This window comes from Bufo gargarizans, unplaced genomic scaffold (assembly GCF_014858855.1).
Source record: "Bufo gargarizans isolate SCDJY-AF-19 unplaced genomic scaffold, ASM1485885v1 original_scaffold_1624_pilon, whole genome shotgun sequence".
Lineage (NCBI taxonomy): Eukaryota > Metazoa > Chordata > Amphibia > Anura > Bufonidae > Bufo > Bufo gargarizans.
The window spans coordinates 60406-76102 of NW_025334442.1; the positions used below are offsets into that span (position 1 = coordinate 60406).

The 15697-nt window shown below is 46.5% G+C and overlaps 1 protein-coding gene across 5 annotated transcripts in view; it reads right to left on the reverse strand.

Moving 5' to 3' along the window:
- ARHGEF2 (Rho/Rac guanine nucleotide exchange factor 2) overlaps positions 1-15697 on the reverse strand; it is an 88045-nt gene that overhangs the window by 13687 nt on the left and 58661 nt on the right. For all 5 annotated transcript variants that reach the window (XM_044274277.1, XM_044274279.1, XM_044274278.1 and 2 more), the window contains one exon: positions 6097-6253. In XM_044274277.1, the coding sequence (XP_044130212.1) occupies positions 6097-6253 (157 nt within the window). The remainder of the gene's footprint in view (positions 1-6096; positions 6254-15697) is intronic.

The window sequence follows — 15697 nt, forward strand, 5'->3', positions numbered from 1 at the left end:
ACAGCTCAGCAGACAGTATCACACAGGATAGGATTAGATACACGGCTCAGCAGACAGTATCACACATGACAGGATTAGATACACAGCTTAGCAGGCAGTATCACACATGACAGGATTAGATACACAGCTCAGCAGACAGTATCACACAGGATAGGATTAGATACAGTATCACACACAGATTCAGGTCTGTGTGTCGCTGGCCACAACTTGTTGGCAGGTTACTAATTACATTTTGAGCAGACGATTTTTCACCAGATTGTTTAAAATTCTTAATAATTTCCCAAATTAACAAATTATAACAAGCTTCATCTTGGATCAAAGATGATTTATGGAGCAAGGAAACCATGTTCTAGGTCTACAGCTTGACATTTATATTATTATAATTTATTTGTATAATTGATTACACAAAAGTTATTCTGCAGGAAATAAAATGTATTTTGTGCCATGAAACCTTCAGACAGATCAGGGATTTCACGATCCAGCAACATCAACTACGTGTGCTCATTATACTAACGTAAATGCACAATCGCAGAGGGAGAGGTGAGTACATGACAGAAGCATTACATTACAAGCAGGGAGCTGGCATGGAGTGTCAGCGCTGACGGGATTTACAGTTTGCTGCAGCTGACCGTCCACGCAGATGTGTCCTGGAACACAAGGAAGCTATTAAGGGTGATGGCTGCGCAGCTGCTTGGAACGGGCTCTGAGCACAGGTGGAGACAGCTGCACGGCGGAAGGATAGAAGATAGAGACAGGGGTAACCAGAGACGGGGGTCCTAACAGCCTTCATAATCACTATAACCTTGATGACAAGTGATCCCAACCTAGATTAACCTCATCTGGTCTATAAACTGAAGTATATTCTGTGTATAGATCACCTATCCTGTATTATACTCCAGAGCTGCGCTCACTATTCTGCTGGTGCAGTCACGGTGTACATACATTACTTATCCTGTACTGATCCTGAGTTACATCCTGTATTATACTCCAGAGCTGCTCTCACTATTCTGCTGGTGCAGTCACTGTGTACATACATTACTTATCCTGTACTGATCCTGAGTTACATCCTGTATTATCCTCCAGAGCTGCACTCACTATTCTGCTGGTGCAGTCACGGTGTACATACATTACTTATCCTGTACTGATCCTGAGTTACATCCTGTATTATACTCCAGAGCTGCACTCACTATTCTGCTGGTGCAGTCACTGTGTACATACATTACTTATCCTGTACTGACCCTGAGTTACATCCTGTATTATACTCCAGAGCTGCACTCACTATTCTGCTGGCGCAGTCACTGTGTATATACATTACTTATCCTGAGTTACATCCTGTATTATACTCCAGAGCTGCACTCACTATTCTGCTGGTGCAGTCACTGTGTACATACATTACTTATCCTGTACTTATCCCGAGTTACATCCTGTATTATACTCTAGAGCTGCACTCACTATTCTGCTGGTGGAAATAGGACTTCCCATATCGGCAGAACAAGCTCTGTGTAGACAGTGAACTAAGACTGCTGGGAGATTTCAGCTCTGAATGACTTCCATGGAAAAATAGGTTTCTTGGTTCTTTGTTCTCAGGCTATGGCGGTTTGTACTTAGAGAACATACAAGGAGCTGCATGTGGGATTAGAGGGCCCAGCCATTGTTTGTGTGGTCTCGTTATCCAGGATAAATACACAAGTAACGAGAGGTAAATCTGCCTCATGTTTACCGTGCAAACCTCCGATTACGACTCTGAATCAATGTGTATTTTGCCGTGGATCCGGCCCAGAGACTGAAGAGATCAAACACCAGGGAGGGAAGTGTGCGGTAATTAGTATCGCTGCGGGGGGATGGCAGAACGTGCCCTTGTATTAAAGGGTCCTATGGGAAGTGGGGGGAGCGGTGTAATTAAAGGGGGAGCTCAACAATCTGTAAGGAGGAAAGAACCAGTTTAACCATTTAATTCCTAGCATCCACAGTGCTGCTGATTGGTTCTTAAAGGCAAACAACATCATGGATGCAAAGGGTCTTCTAAATATCATAGAAACTGCCAGAGATGTTGAAGAGAAATACTGCGCAGTGTGTGATCTATATACAATTTTACAGATTGCTGGGTGACTACTCTGGTTTCCAAATGAGTATAGACATCTATGGTGGTCACCAGATCACAAGGGAATGATGATAGGCAACGAAGAGAGGTCCTATGATTGCATTTGCCGTAAATGGCTGGAGATTTTCCTGACGTAACTCGAAACATACGGCTAAACGTGATGTAAACGGGGCCTTACAGCAATTAGGAATATTTCAGGGCGAGCACCACATCCTCAGTCCCGTCTGGATGTGGGATTAGTGACATCACTCTGCCCATGACGTGACATCACCGGATGTGAGATGCCCTGCCAATAAACTCGAGTTAAGTACAAAGTTGCAGAAAGAAATCAGTTCTGACCTATCCCCCCACCGCATTGTATTGATGGGGTAAATGGGAATACCTATAGGCCCGTTCTGTCCATGGACTCTGCCTGATGTCTCTGCCTGCCCTCTTCTAGGAAAACTCTGCATGCAAGTCAGTCTAACCGAATAACGGTAGTGTAATCCGTCTATAATACTACAGTGTACAGAGATCTGAAGCTTATTACAGATGAGCCGCAAGTCTGCCAGCCATATGTAACAATAATAATGTATTCCGGGAGGATGGGGGGGGAGTTATATTCAGACACATTTTTGGAAATGTACTCAGGCCACAGAACAGCATGTTCTTAAAAAATCCCACGTTGGCACAGAGAAGACTCCCAGCGTCTGCACGTCTAATGCTCTGCCGAGATGGATAGGAGAAAACACTAAGGAGTACGGACGGAGGAGACGGCTCCAGTGTACAGTATACACCGACCACAGGACATGAAGGTGCTAACCGTCTCTTGTGTGAACGGCTTACAGTCTATTCAGACCATTTGCAGTCAAAGGAACGTCCAGCACTGAATACCATTTTTATCTAAATGTTGTCAAAATTTGGTGCTGATTAATATCTTAATATTTTGAGAACGTTTTCCAAGATTTTTTTCTTTTTTACTGACGACCTATCCCCTGTGTGTTTGGTGGGGGTCTGACACCCAGACCCCTGTAAATATATATGGACTGAGCTTCTTCTGATGGTGGCTGTATGCACTGAGCTCCCTCTATTGGTTGCTGTACTTATCTGTTTGTAGTGAGCTCCTGGGATCCCTCTAATGGTAGCTACATTTATGTAGCTCTGGAGTCCCTATACTGGTGGCTGTATATATGTGAATGTAGTTATCTCCTGAGCTCCCTCTAGTAGTGGTTGTACAGATCTGTATGCACTGAGCTCCCTCTAGTGGTGGTTATACATTTCTGTATGTAGTGATCTCCCTCTAGTGGTGACTGTAATATGCCTGTATAAAGTAAGCTCCTGAGTACCCTCTAGTGGTGGCAGTTTATATATGTAAGCAGTAAGCTCTTGAACTCCTAGTGGTGGCTGTATATATATCTGTATGCAGTAAGCTCACCTAGTAATGGCTGTATATATTTGTGTGCAGTAAGCTCCTGAACTCCTTCTAGTGGTGGCTGTACATATCTGTATGTAGAAACTAAGCTCCTGGGATCCCTCTAGCGGTGGCTACATTTATGTAGCTCTGAAGTCCCTGTAATGGTGGCTGTATATATGTGTATGCAGTTATCTCCTAAGCTCCCTCTAGTGGTGGTTATACATCTCTGTATGTAGTGATCTCCCTCTAGTGGTGACTGTATATTCCTGTTTGAAGTAAGCTCTTGAGCTCCCTCTATTGGTGGCAGTATATATAAGCAGTAAGGTCCTGAACTCCTTCTAGTGGTGGATGTATATGTCTGTATGCAGTGAGCTCCCTCTAGTGGTGGCTGTATATATCTATATGCAGTGAGCTCCCCCTAGTGGTGGCTGTATATATCTATATTCAGTGCACTCCCTCTAGTGGTGGCTGTATATATCTATATGCAGTGAGCTCCCCCTAGTGGTGGCTGTATAAACTGTATGTAGTGAGCTCCCCCTAGTGGTGGCTGTATATATCTATATGCAGTGAGCTCCCTCTAGTGGTGGCTGTATATATCTATATGCAGTGAGCTCCCTCTAGTGGTGGCTGTATATATCTATATGCAGTGAGCTCCCCCTAGTGGTGGCTGTATATATCTATATTCAGTGCGCTCCCTGTAGTGGTGGCTGTATATATCTATATGCAGTGAGCTCCCCCTAGTGGTGGCTGTATATATCTATATGCAGTGAGCTCCCCCTAGTGGTGGCTGTATATATCTATATGCAGTGAGCTCCCTTTAGTGGTGGCTGTATATATCTATATGCAGTGAGCTACAGTGAGCTCCCTCTAGTGGTGGCTGTATATATCTATATGCAGTGAGCTCCCTCTAGTGGTGGCTGTATAGATCTATATGCAGTGAGCTCCCCCTAGTGGTGGCTGTATATATCTATATTCAGTGCGCTCCCTGTAGTGGTGGCTGTATATATCTATATGCAGTGAGCTCCCCCTAGTGGTGGCTGTATATATCTATATGCAGTGAGCTCCCCCTAGTGGTGGCTGTATATATCTATATGCAGTGAGCTCCCTTTAGTGGTGGCTGTATATATCTATATGCAGTGAGCTACAGTGAGCTCCCTTTAGTGGTGGCTGTATATATCTATATGCAGTGAGCTCCCTCTAGTGGTGGCTGTATAGATCTATATGCAGTGAGCTCCCCCTAGTGGTGACTGTATATATCTATATGCAGTGAGCTCCCTTTAGTGGTGGCTGTATATATCTATATGCAGTAAGCTACAGTGAGCTCCCTCTAGTGGTGGCTGTATATATCTATATGCAGTGAGCGCCCTCTAGTGATGGCTGTATATATCTATATGCAGTGAGCTCCCTCTAGTGATGGCTGTATATATCTATATGCAGTGAGCTCCCTCTAGTGGTGGCTGGATATATCTTTATGTAGTGAGCTCCCTCTAGCGATGGCTGTATATATCTATATGCAGTGAGCTCCCTCTAGTGGTGGCTGTATATATCTATATGCAGTGAGCTCCCTCTAGTGGTGGCTGTATATATCTATATGCAGTGAGCTCCCTCTAGTGGTAGTGAAGGTAGCCAGCATGTGATTATGTTGAATCATTTTCTAGGCAGGGAATTTGGAGCTGGAATTTTAACCGCGATTTAAGACATAGCAAAGAGTTAATTTTTAGAATTTTGCACCTAAAAACAACAGGAAGTCAAACTGAGAACTACAATCCCCAGCATGTATGTCTAGGATGGCAGCTGTAGCCCTGCAGTGTGCAGAGCGGGGCCTGGCTGAGGTATGAACGTCTGATTCTTTGGCCAGCTGCCGTCCTGTATCGGGTGACTGCAGCCAGATGGAACGTGAAGCCGGATCTATTACATCGAGGAGCCAGTTACTCATGACCTGCCCACCGTGCTCCTGGACCTACTGCTACAGTATGGATTCCACATTGTAGCAACTAGGCAACACAACCTAACATTGTCAGACACCACCAGCTTAGGTCACTTCCCCTACACACAGGTCATGTGACAACTATGCTCCGCCCAAGACTGATGCATTATGGGCTTCCTACAATCGTTAAGCCTGATCATTGCTGATCTTAGACAGCGGTCATCAGTGGCACATCAGAGTCTGCACCATTGCTGAACCTCCAGTCCTATGTGGTCAGACACATTCAGCTCGTATCTTCGGCCAGATTTACCCATAGCAACAAGCCTTAGTATAAGTGATAGCACAACTCGGGTTATGGAACAGTAGTCTGAACGCACCATTGACATTCGGGCTGTGACCCGTGCCACAGGGCAGTCCCGCTGGCTTTAACCATTCCCTGCCCGATTTTTCTGAATCTCCAGCTTGGTCGCCTGCAGAGGTCCTCGCAGCTCACCTACTCTGAGTGCTCATATCTGCTGCAACACCCACACGCGGAGCAATTCATTACATGCACTGTCTGGCGGTCTACGCCCAGCCTGGCCAATGCGCTTGTTATAGGGGACCCTTGGTAGTCTATAGAAGTAGACGATAACCCCAATCACATCGCTGACCTCTTAAGGGGGTTCACATACTTACTGGGACAAATAAGAGCCTCCTTTGCTGTGATGCTCTTGCTGCAGACGAAACACATAGTGGTCCCGGACACGGTGATGGTGGTGAAGAGGTGTCCATTAGTGTATCGGGTGTCCTTGGCGTCCTTTTCTCGCTCCTTCATTTTCTCTTTGTCTTTATTCTGTATGGAGAAGATACAAACCGGTCAGTTGTGGATCCCCTATTACCCCAGATGCCACCCCCATCATCTGAACTTGAAGGTCACATCCCGCAGTGACTACTTCTGCAGAGTCATCATCCTACATGAACCTACCAGCCCGGCAACCCCCCGATCGTTCTGCCGCTTGGCCCTCCAGGTCATGGTCTGGAGCTTGCGAGGGGAGACTTCTCCCCGGGCAGGGCCGTGTGCGGAGGGGCTGCGGAGAGCGTGCTGGTGCTGCATCCCTGGGTAAATGCTGCATTATCCACCAACACGATAGATTCCTGAAATATCTCTGCTCACTAGTTTTCTATGTATAACCATGACAACCATCAACCGAGCCAGAGCCGCCCTCATCCACTAACATCACTGCAGAGGAGACGAGCACTGCTGAGTATCTAAGCCTAGCAAGCGTGATACTGTCTACTGAGCTGTGTATCTAAGCCTAGCATGTGTCATACGGTCCGCTGAACAGTGTATCTAAGCCTACAGGTATATTTCAGTTATATCAGGATGGAGGGTGTTACAGGTATACTGCGGTTATATCAGGATGGAGGGTGTTACAGGTATACTGCGGTTATATCAGCGTGGAGGGTGTTACAAGTATACTGCAGTTATATCAGGGTGGAGGGTGTTACAGGTATACTGCGGTTATATCAGGATGGAGGGTGTTACAGGTATACTGCGGTTATATCAGCGTGGAGGGTGTTACAGGTATACTGCGGTTATATCAGGATGGAGGGTGTTACAGGTATACTGCGGTTATATCAGGATGGAGGGTGTTACAGGTATACTGCGGTTATATCACGGTGGAGGGTGTTACAGGTATACTGCGGTTATATCAGGATGGAGGGTGTTACAGGTATACTGCGGTTATATCAGGATGGAGGGTGTTACAGGTATACTGCGGTTATATCAGGGTGGGGGGGTGTTACAGGTATACTGCGGTTATATCAGGATGGAGGGTGTTACAGGTATACTGCGGTTATATCAGCGTGGAGGGTGTTACAGGTATACTGCAGTTATATCAGGATGGAGGGTGTTACAGGTATAATGCGGTTATATCAGGATGGAGGGTGTTACAGGTATACTGCGGTTATATCAGGATGGAGGGTGTTACAGGTATACTGCGGTTATATCAGGATGGGGGGGTGTTACAGGTATACTGCGGTTATATCAGGGTGGAGGGTGTTACAGGTATACTGCGGTTATATCAGGATGGGGGGGTGTTACAGGTATACTGCGGTTATATCAGGGTGGAGGGTGTTACAGGTATACTGCGGTTATATCAGGATGGGGGGGTGTTACAGGTATACTGCGGTTATATCAGGGTGGGGGGGTGTTACAGGTATACTGCGGTTATATCAGGGTGGGGGGGTGTTACAGGTATACTGCGGTTATATCAGGGTGGAGGGTGTTACAGGTATACTGCGGTTATATCAGCGTGGAGGGTGTTACAGGTATACTGCGGTTATATCAGGGTGGAGGGTGTTACAGGTATACTGCAGTTATATCAGGATGGAGGGTGTTACAGGTATAATGCGGTTATATCAGGATGGAGGGTGTTACAGGTATACTGCGGTTATATCAGGGTGGAGGGTGTTACAAGTATACTGCGGTTATATCAGGGAGGGGGGGTGTTACAGGTATACTGCAGTTATATCAGGGTGGAGGGTGTTACAGGTATAATGCGGTTATATCAGGATGGTGGGAGTTACAGGTATACTGCGGTTATATCAGGGTGGAGGGTGTTACAGGTATACTGCGGTTATATCAGGATGGAGGGTGTTACAGGTATACTGCAGTTATATCAGCGTGGAGGGTGTTACAGGTATAATGCGGTTATATCAGGATGGTGGGAGTTACAGGTATACTGCGGTTATATCAGGGTGGAGGGTGTTACAGGTATACTGCGGTTATATCAGGATGGAGGGTGTTACAGGTATACTGCGGTTATATCAGGGTGGGGGGGTGTTACAGGTATACTGCGGTTATATCAGGATGGAGGGTGTTACAGGTATACTGCGGTTATATCAGGGTGGGGGGGTGTTACAGGTATACTGCGGTTATATCAGGATGGAAGGTGTTACAGGTATACTGCGGTTATATCAGCGTGGAGGGTGTTACAGGTATACTGCGGTTATATCAGGATGGGGGTCTTACAGGTATACTGCGGTTATATCAGGGTGGAGGGTGTTACAGGTATACTGCGGTTATATCAGGATGGAGGGTGTTACAGGTATACTGCGGTTATATCAGGGTGGAGGGTGTTACAGGTATACTGCAGTTATATCAGGATGGAGGGTGTTACAGATATACTGCGGTTATATCAGCGTGGAGGGTGTTACAGGTATACTGCAGTTATATCAGGATGGAGGGTGTTACAGGTATAATGCGGTTATATCAGGATGGAGGGTGTTACAGGTATACTGCGGTTATATCAGGATGGAGGGTGTTACAGGTATACTGCGGTTATATCAGCGTGGAGGGTGTTACAGGTATACTGCGGTTATATCAGGATGGAGGGTGTTACAGGTATACTGCGGTTATATCAGGGTGGAGGGTGTTACAGGTATAATGCGGTTATATCAGGGTGGGGGGGTGTTACAGGTATACTGCGGTTATATCAGGATGGAGGGTGTTACAGGTATACTGCGGTTATATCAGGATGGAGGGTGTTACAGGTATACTGCGGTTATATCAGGGTGGAGGGTGTTACAGGTATACTGCAGTTATATCAGGATGGAGGGTGTTACAGGTATACTGCGGTTATATCAGGGTGGAGGGTGTTACAGGTATACTGCGGTTATATCAGGGTGGGGGCTGTTACAGGTATACTGCGGTTATATCAGGATGGAGGGTGTTACAGGTATACTGCGGTTATATCAGCGTGGAGGGTGTTACAGGTATACTGCGGTTATATCAGGGTGGAGGGTGTTACAGGTATACTGCGGTTATATCAGGGTGGGGGCTGTTACAGGTATACTGCGGTTATATCAGCGTGGAGGGTGTTACAGGTATACTGCAGTTATATCAGGGTGGGGGCTGTTACAGGTATACTGCGGTTATATCAGGATGGAGGGTGTTACAGGTATACTGCGGTTATATCAGCGTGGAGGGTGTTACAGGTATACTGCAGTTATATCAGGGTGGGGGCTGTTACAGGTATACTGCGGTTATATCAGGGTGGAGGGTGTTACAGGTATACTGCGGTTATATCAGCGTGGAGGGTGTTACAGGTATACTGCGGTTATATCAGCGTGGAGGGTGTTACAGGTATACTGCGGTTATATCAGCGTGGAGGGTATTACAGGTATACTGCGGTTATATCAGCGTGGAGGGTGTTACAGGTATACTGCGGTTATATCAGGATGGAGGGTGTTACAGGTATACTGCGGTTATATCAGGGTGGAGGGTGTTACAGGTATACTGCGGTTATATCAGGATGGAGGGTGTTACAGGTATACTGCGGTTATATCAGGGTGGGGGCTGTTACAGGTATACTGCGGTTATATCAGGGTGGGGGCTGTTACAGGTATACTGCGGTTATATCAGGATGGAGGGTGTTACAGGTATACTGCGGTTATATCAGGATGGGGGGGTGTTACAGGTATACTGCGGTTATATCAGGATGGGGGGGTGTTACAGGTATACTGCGGTTATATCAGGGTGGGGGCTGTTACAGGTATACTGCGGTTATATCAGGGTGGGGGGGTGTTACAGGTATACTGCGGTTATATCAGGGTGGGGGGTGTTACAGGTATACTGCGGTTATATCAGGGTGGGGGGTGTTACAGGTATACTGCGGTTATATCAGGGTGGGGGGTGTTACAGGTATACTGCGGTTATATCAGGGTGGGGGCTGTTACAGGTATACTGCGGTTATATCAGGATGGGGGGTGTTACAGGTATACTGCGGTTATATCAGGGTGGAGGGTGTTACAGGTATACTGCGGTTATATCAGCGTGGGGGCTGTTACAGGTATACTGCGGTTATATCAGGGTGGGGGCTGTTACAGGTATACTGCGGTTATATCAGGGTGGGGGTGTTACAGGTATACTGCGGTTATATCAGGATGGGGGGTGTTACAGGTATACTGCGGTTATATCAGGGTGGAGGGTGTTACAGGTATACTGCGGTTATATCAGGGTGGGGGGGTGTTACAGGTATACTGCGGTTATATCAGGGTGGGGGGTGTTACAGGTATACTGCGGTTATATCAGGGTGGGGGCTGTTACAGGTATACTGCGGTTATATCAGGGTGGAGGGTGTTACAGGTATACTGCGGTTATATCAGCGTGGAGGGTGTTACAGGTATACTGCGGTTATATCAGCGTGGAGGGTGTTACAGGTATACTGCGGTTATATCAGGATGGAGGGTGTTACAGGTATACTGCGGTTATATCAGCGTGGTATATTGCGGTCGTATAAGGATGGAGGGTGTTAAACATTCACTCCCCCCGTTAGTCGCACATTGCCCGGGTGAGTCATGGCCTCTGCAGTCACTGGTGGCCATATTGGTTTTCCCACCAGTAAAGCTCATGCTGAGATTTCATGGATAATAAAGTGGATTTGCTGGGATGAGGGGTCAGTGATCTCCGAGGACTGGTGTGAGGTATTTACAAGACGTGGTTCCTGGAATATCCCCCCATCTTCCACGGGGGAGGGGATGAATCACACATTACTTCCTATGCACATTCCTCTAGTCACTGTTTAACCTTTCCGTCAAGCTGTTATCACAGGATGAACGGTCGTCATGTGGTCCATGTGCTAAATACCAGAGGTTTCCAACCTCACCGTTGTAAGACTACAACTCCCAGCATGTGCTGACCACTGCTGTATATGATAGGCACATAGCCTCGGTGTGGAGCGCGGCTCGCTGGCGGTATGTTTCACGATTGGGTAATATCTTGCTGAGGAGCATGGTTTCCGGGTGACACAAGTCTTACACTTCCTGAGCAACTACAACACTCATCGTGACCCTCTGCAGTTCCTTATCCAGGGCTCTCTGTAAACAAAGTCATTTGAAGACTGAGACTCCTACTGCGGCCTTGCTCAGGACATGCTGGGAGTTGTAGTTTTGAAACAGCTGGAAACCGTTGCCCTATCTATTCTTGAAAGTCCTGTCTCAGAGATGAGGGTAACTTTCACATGCACCTCTACTCTAACAGAGGACTCTACCTTGTGCCTTTCCTCTGTTAACCCTCCTGGAAATGTGTGAATAAACTGACAACTGGGTTTTAAGACCCCCTCTGTCAATACGACGAGTCCCGACTACACAGATTGGACAACATTAGTAAGTTGGGTCAAGGGGAATAGGTCTAAACATTTCCAGGAGGTGTAATGATAGAGTTTCCTCCCTCCACTACATATCACAGCCTCCAGTAGAGGGAGCACTTCATGATGACCCGCTGTGGGTGACGGAAACGGATAAAGTTGCATTCTCTTGAAATGCAGTGTCATAGTCTTCAAAATGGCTGCCCCATTGCGGTCACCGATTCCTACATTTTATTTTATCCTTCTGCATTTTGATTTCTACAGAAAAATAAATAAATAATTGGGTCTATTATTTCTTCTCCTTCCCCGGACGCAGGCTGTTATTATTAGCAGTGCTGGAGCTTCCTGTCCTGCGTCCTGCTGATTACAGTAACAGGGAAGTACGGACCCCGTCCAGGCCGCTCGCATCAGAATACAGTGTACGCATCGGGGAAATAAAAAAACTACTAAAAACGTTTACCCCTAAAAGGGAAGTGTCTGGATATGTGCTCCCTGTGGTTACAGTATGCTTTCTACATTGCAACAAACCCTCAGCTGTGAGAAGCATTAGGTTTTAACAGCAATCTAGCCAAGTCTCTGAGTGAAGGCTGTTCTACCTGCACTGATACATTACAACAGACAGGGGAGAGATTTGTGCTCCTGCCATGCAGCTCACACAGGACTGGATACAACTGTAACAAACCTTCAGCTGTAAAAAACAAAACGTGCATCATGTAAAGATGGCGGATGATCAAGCCTGCGAGGATTTCAGTTTGCAGTTTCAGGTCACATGATAAAAAAAAAGCGCTGGAACCAAATAGTAAAATCGAGCTCGGAATTTGACTATACAAATATAGGATGGACTCTGCTGATTTGGATACAGATCCCCGTCGGAGCGGCAGATTAATGGCCTTGGGGGTGAGCATGAATGCACGGAGCTTACAATCTATTACATCTTACCTCCACAAAGAGGTGGACCCAATGCAGTTATCAGCAGGACAGTCCCCCTCCCAGCAGTACAGCCCCCGCCTATAGTAATGTAACTTCTACTGGATGGAGATTACTTCACCTCGGTGGTTAGGGGATCCTGTACAGGCCTCTCGTATTTCACCTGCACCCTTCAGGCTCACAATGAACTTCTACATAGAGGTCGCCCAGATCCGGCGCTGTAATTACCATTAGCACATCTCTGGCCCTAGTAAACATTGCCGGAGGTCCGCTGTCAGACGGCAGGTTGTGGCGGTGAGGGCGGTCAGGTAGATCACAGCTGGGAATGGCGCAGCGCGATGACACAGAGCACCTCTCCTAACAACGGGAACAGCTGGCGAGGATCAGGAGGGGCCGGAACCTCAAAGGGATTTACTGGCATCCGCAGCGAGAGAAACCGTGACACAGTACCAGGCGCCCACAGGACGGAACCTATATGTGTACGCTCTGGGATGGCGATGGCCTTCTGCCCCGTTACCACAGCATAAAGAATTTAAAAAAACATGAACGTCACAATGACCCACGTATGACTGGGTCACGTTGCGACTGCGACTCGCTACATGGCCAAAAGTAATCTTAATATTTCCCCAACAACAAAGCCCATTTCACCAGGACAAAATTATTTTTGTCAATTATGTACACTGCAATAGGAACATAATCAGCCATTTATACCCTCCTGCCGTCAGGGTGTGTGTGTATATGTATATATATATATATATATATATATATATATATATATATATATATATATATATATATATATATATATATATATATATATATATATATATATATATATAATACTGGTCACGGATGCTCCACTCATATCCTGTGGGGTCCGCTACGCACCAATAGGTTCTGCCCTTCACTAGGGCCAGGGACAATACTGACAAAGTCTGCACGTCGGATAGTGAACGCTTTGCCTTATACCTCAGAGATGATAGGTCCATGAAGGGGTTGTCTGTATGGCACAATGATGGGTGTAGTCATCACAGAATTCTGCTGAGTGAGTCCTGTTCAGGGTACGATTGCTCTTGCTTCCCTTCCACATTATACAGCTATGAGTCACGCATCCTATATCCAGACGTGCATTCATTGTAAACACACACTACGAAATCACCGACCATCCCAAAAAATGGACTGTGCTGCTCTACTCCGGACCTTCGTGACAACACTTCCTGCGTTCTGCATGTTCAGTTTTATCATAGGGACTCCAGTGTCCACATAACCGGAAGTATTCAGGATGGGAACATTGATGTGGATAGTGATACGGCATCTGTGTCACCTACGTCTGCCATGGCCACTGTTACCAGCTCAATCATTCCAAATACTAGGCCTCCATCATCAGAGTTCTCATACAGCCAAAATCAAGTTCGTTATGGCAGAACTGACCCATCACAAATCAACATCTCAGGTTTCATCATCGCTGCGGATAATGTATCCAAAACAATATTCTTGTAACAGTGCAAAACCAGCAGAACTGGAAGTGTTGTCATGGGGACATACTAGTGATCATAGAGGATGAACAATATGGAAGATATGAAGCGTACAAGTCGGCATTTTATATATAGACCTTCCCCTCTGTCAAGGGTGTTTGCGCCCTCCTGTACCTTATCTACACCACTTATTTTGCTTCTTTACTCCTAGGGCTGCCATATAATGAGATTACAGACAGGAAGTCGCTGTGCGTTGTGAATATCCTCCCCTGACAATCACAGCTTGTCTATAAGACAACTTGTTCTGTGGGGCTGAAGACAGAGTCCTTCCGGTACTACTGAGCAGTGTTTTTCTTGGGTACGAGGACTCTGGGATATTTATAAGAACTTGTCATCAGGTCTATGATCCCTTTTAAGGACTGACCGGCTTCTTATCCCTGATCTAAGACAAGGCCAAAGGTTGCCACACTCCTTATAATGGACGATGGAGGTTATTACAGTCACCGATTGCTCTATCATTATATAATGTACCCTGCCTAGGAACTCAAAAGTATGGGACCCCTTCCTAAAACTTATTGGATATACAACCATAGCTTTATCCAGACACAACAAACCTTTGCGTCTGTGGAGCTTACAGTCCAATGTCCCGGCCTTGGGCACGTAGAGAGGAAACCAGAGCTCCTGCAGGAAATCCTGTGAAAACAAGGTCTGCAGAATGACAGAGCAAGCGGGATCCTGCTCGCCTCACCAGCCAAAGCCTGGCCAGGGGTGTAGCTATAAGGGGTAGCATTTACATCCAGTGCCTGAGAGGGCCCTCTGCCACGTAAGAAGACACCCCCAGTATGGCTCCTGGATGCAGGGTCCTGTTTTTAGCATCAGTCCTGTCTAAGAAGGAAATTAAGAGGCGACTAGTTTAATTTTGTTTCTGCCATGTGGGAAGGTATCCTACATACAGGAGTCCAGATCTCAGCTTCCTGGACCCTGTAAAACAATATAAACAGATCCAGGCATTATAATGTAGGATGTATGTGATAAACTACTGTATATATGTACAGCGAGCTGGAGTAGAAATACACAGACCGCAGAAGAAAGTTAATAGTCAGGAAGGAAAGGGCAGGGCGCGATTCGGAGACGATTACATGCTCGGTGCTCGCTTATAATCACAATGGACTGGTTACATACATTCACCCCAAGGCCTTTGATCTGAGAAGGCCGGACAGATGGAAAGTCTGAAATATTCCAGACCTCCGTCTTGGAATGTCGCCACATGGTCTACATCACTCTCTCTGCGGGTCCAGGACTAGGTTACTGGTGAAGTTATACGACAAATGGGCACCTCAATGTCCACACATAACTGCCCCGGTGCCAACATTGATGTGGATGGTGAATCTGACAAAACTGAGGGACAGAACAGGAAGCCTTGGCATGAAGATATAGCACCAGATGCTTCTGACCTCATAGGCTCCGTTCTTTGTCATCGCTACTAGATCTATATGAACTAATTAGTATTTTCTTTACCAAAGATGTAACGTAAATGTCTTAACCCCCCCCCCCCCCCCCCCACACACACAGACAGACACACACACACACACACACACAGACACACACACTCAACTAATCCACGGACGGCGAGTGAATCTTTGGCTCCAGCAACCTCTGCACCTCCTATACCTATGTAGGACACATATTATTAATTACATAATACCGTATTACAGCGCTGTTATTACTCAGTCACACAGCATATAA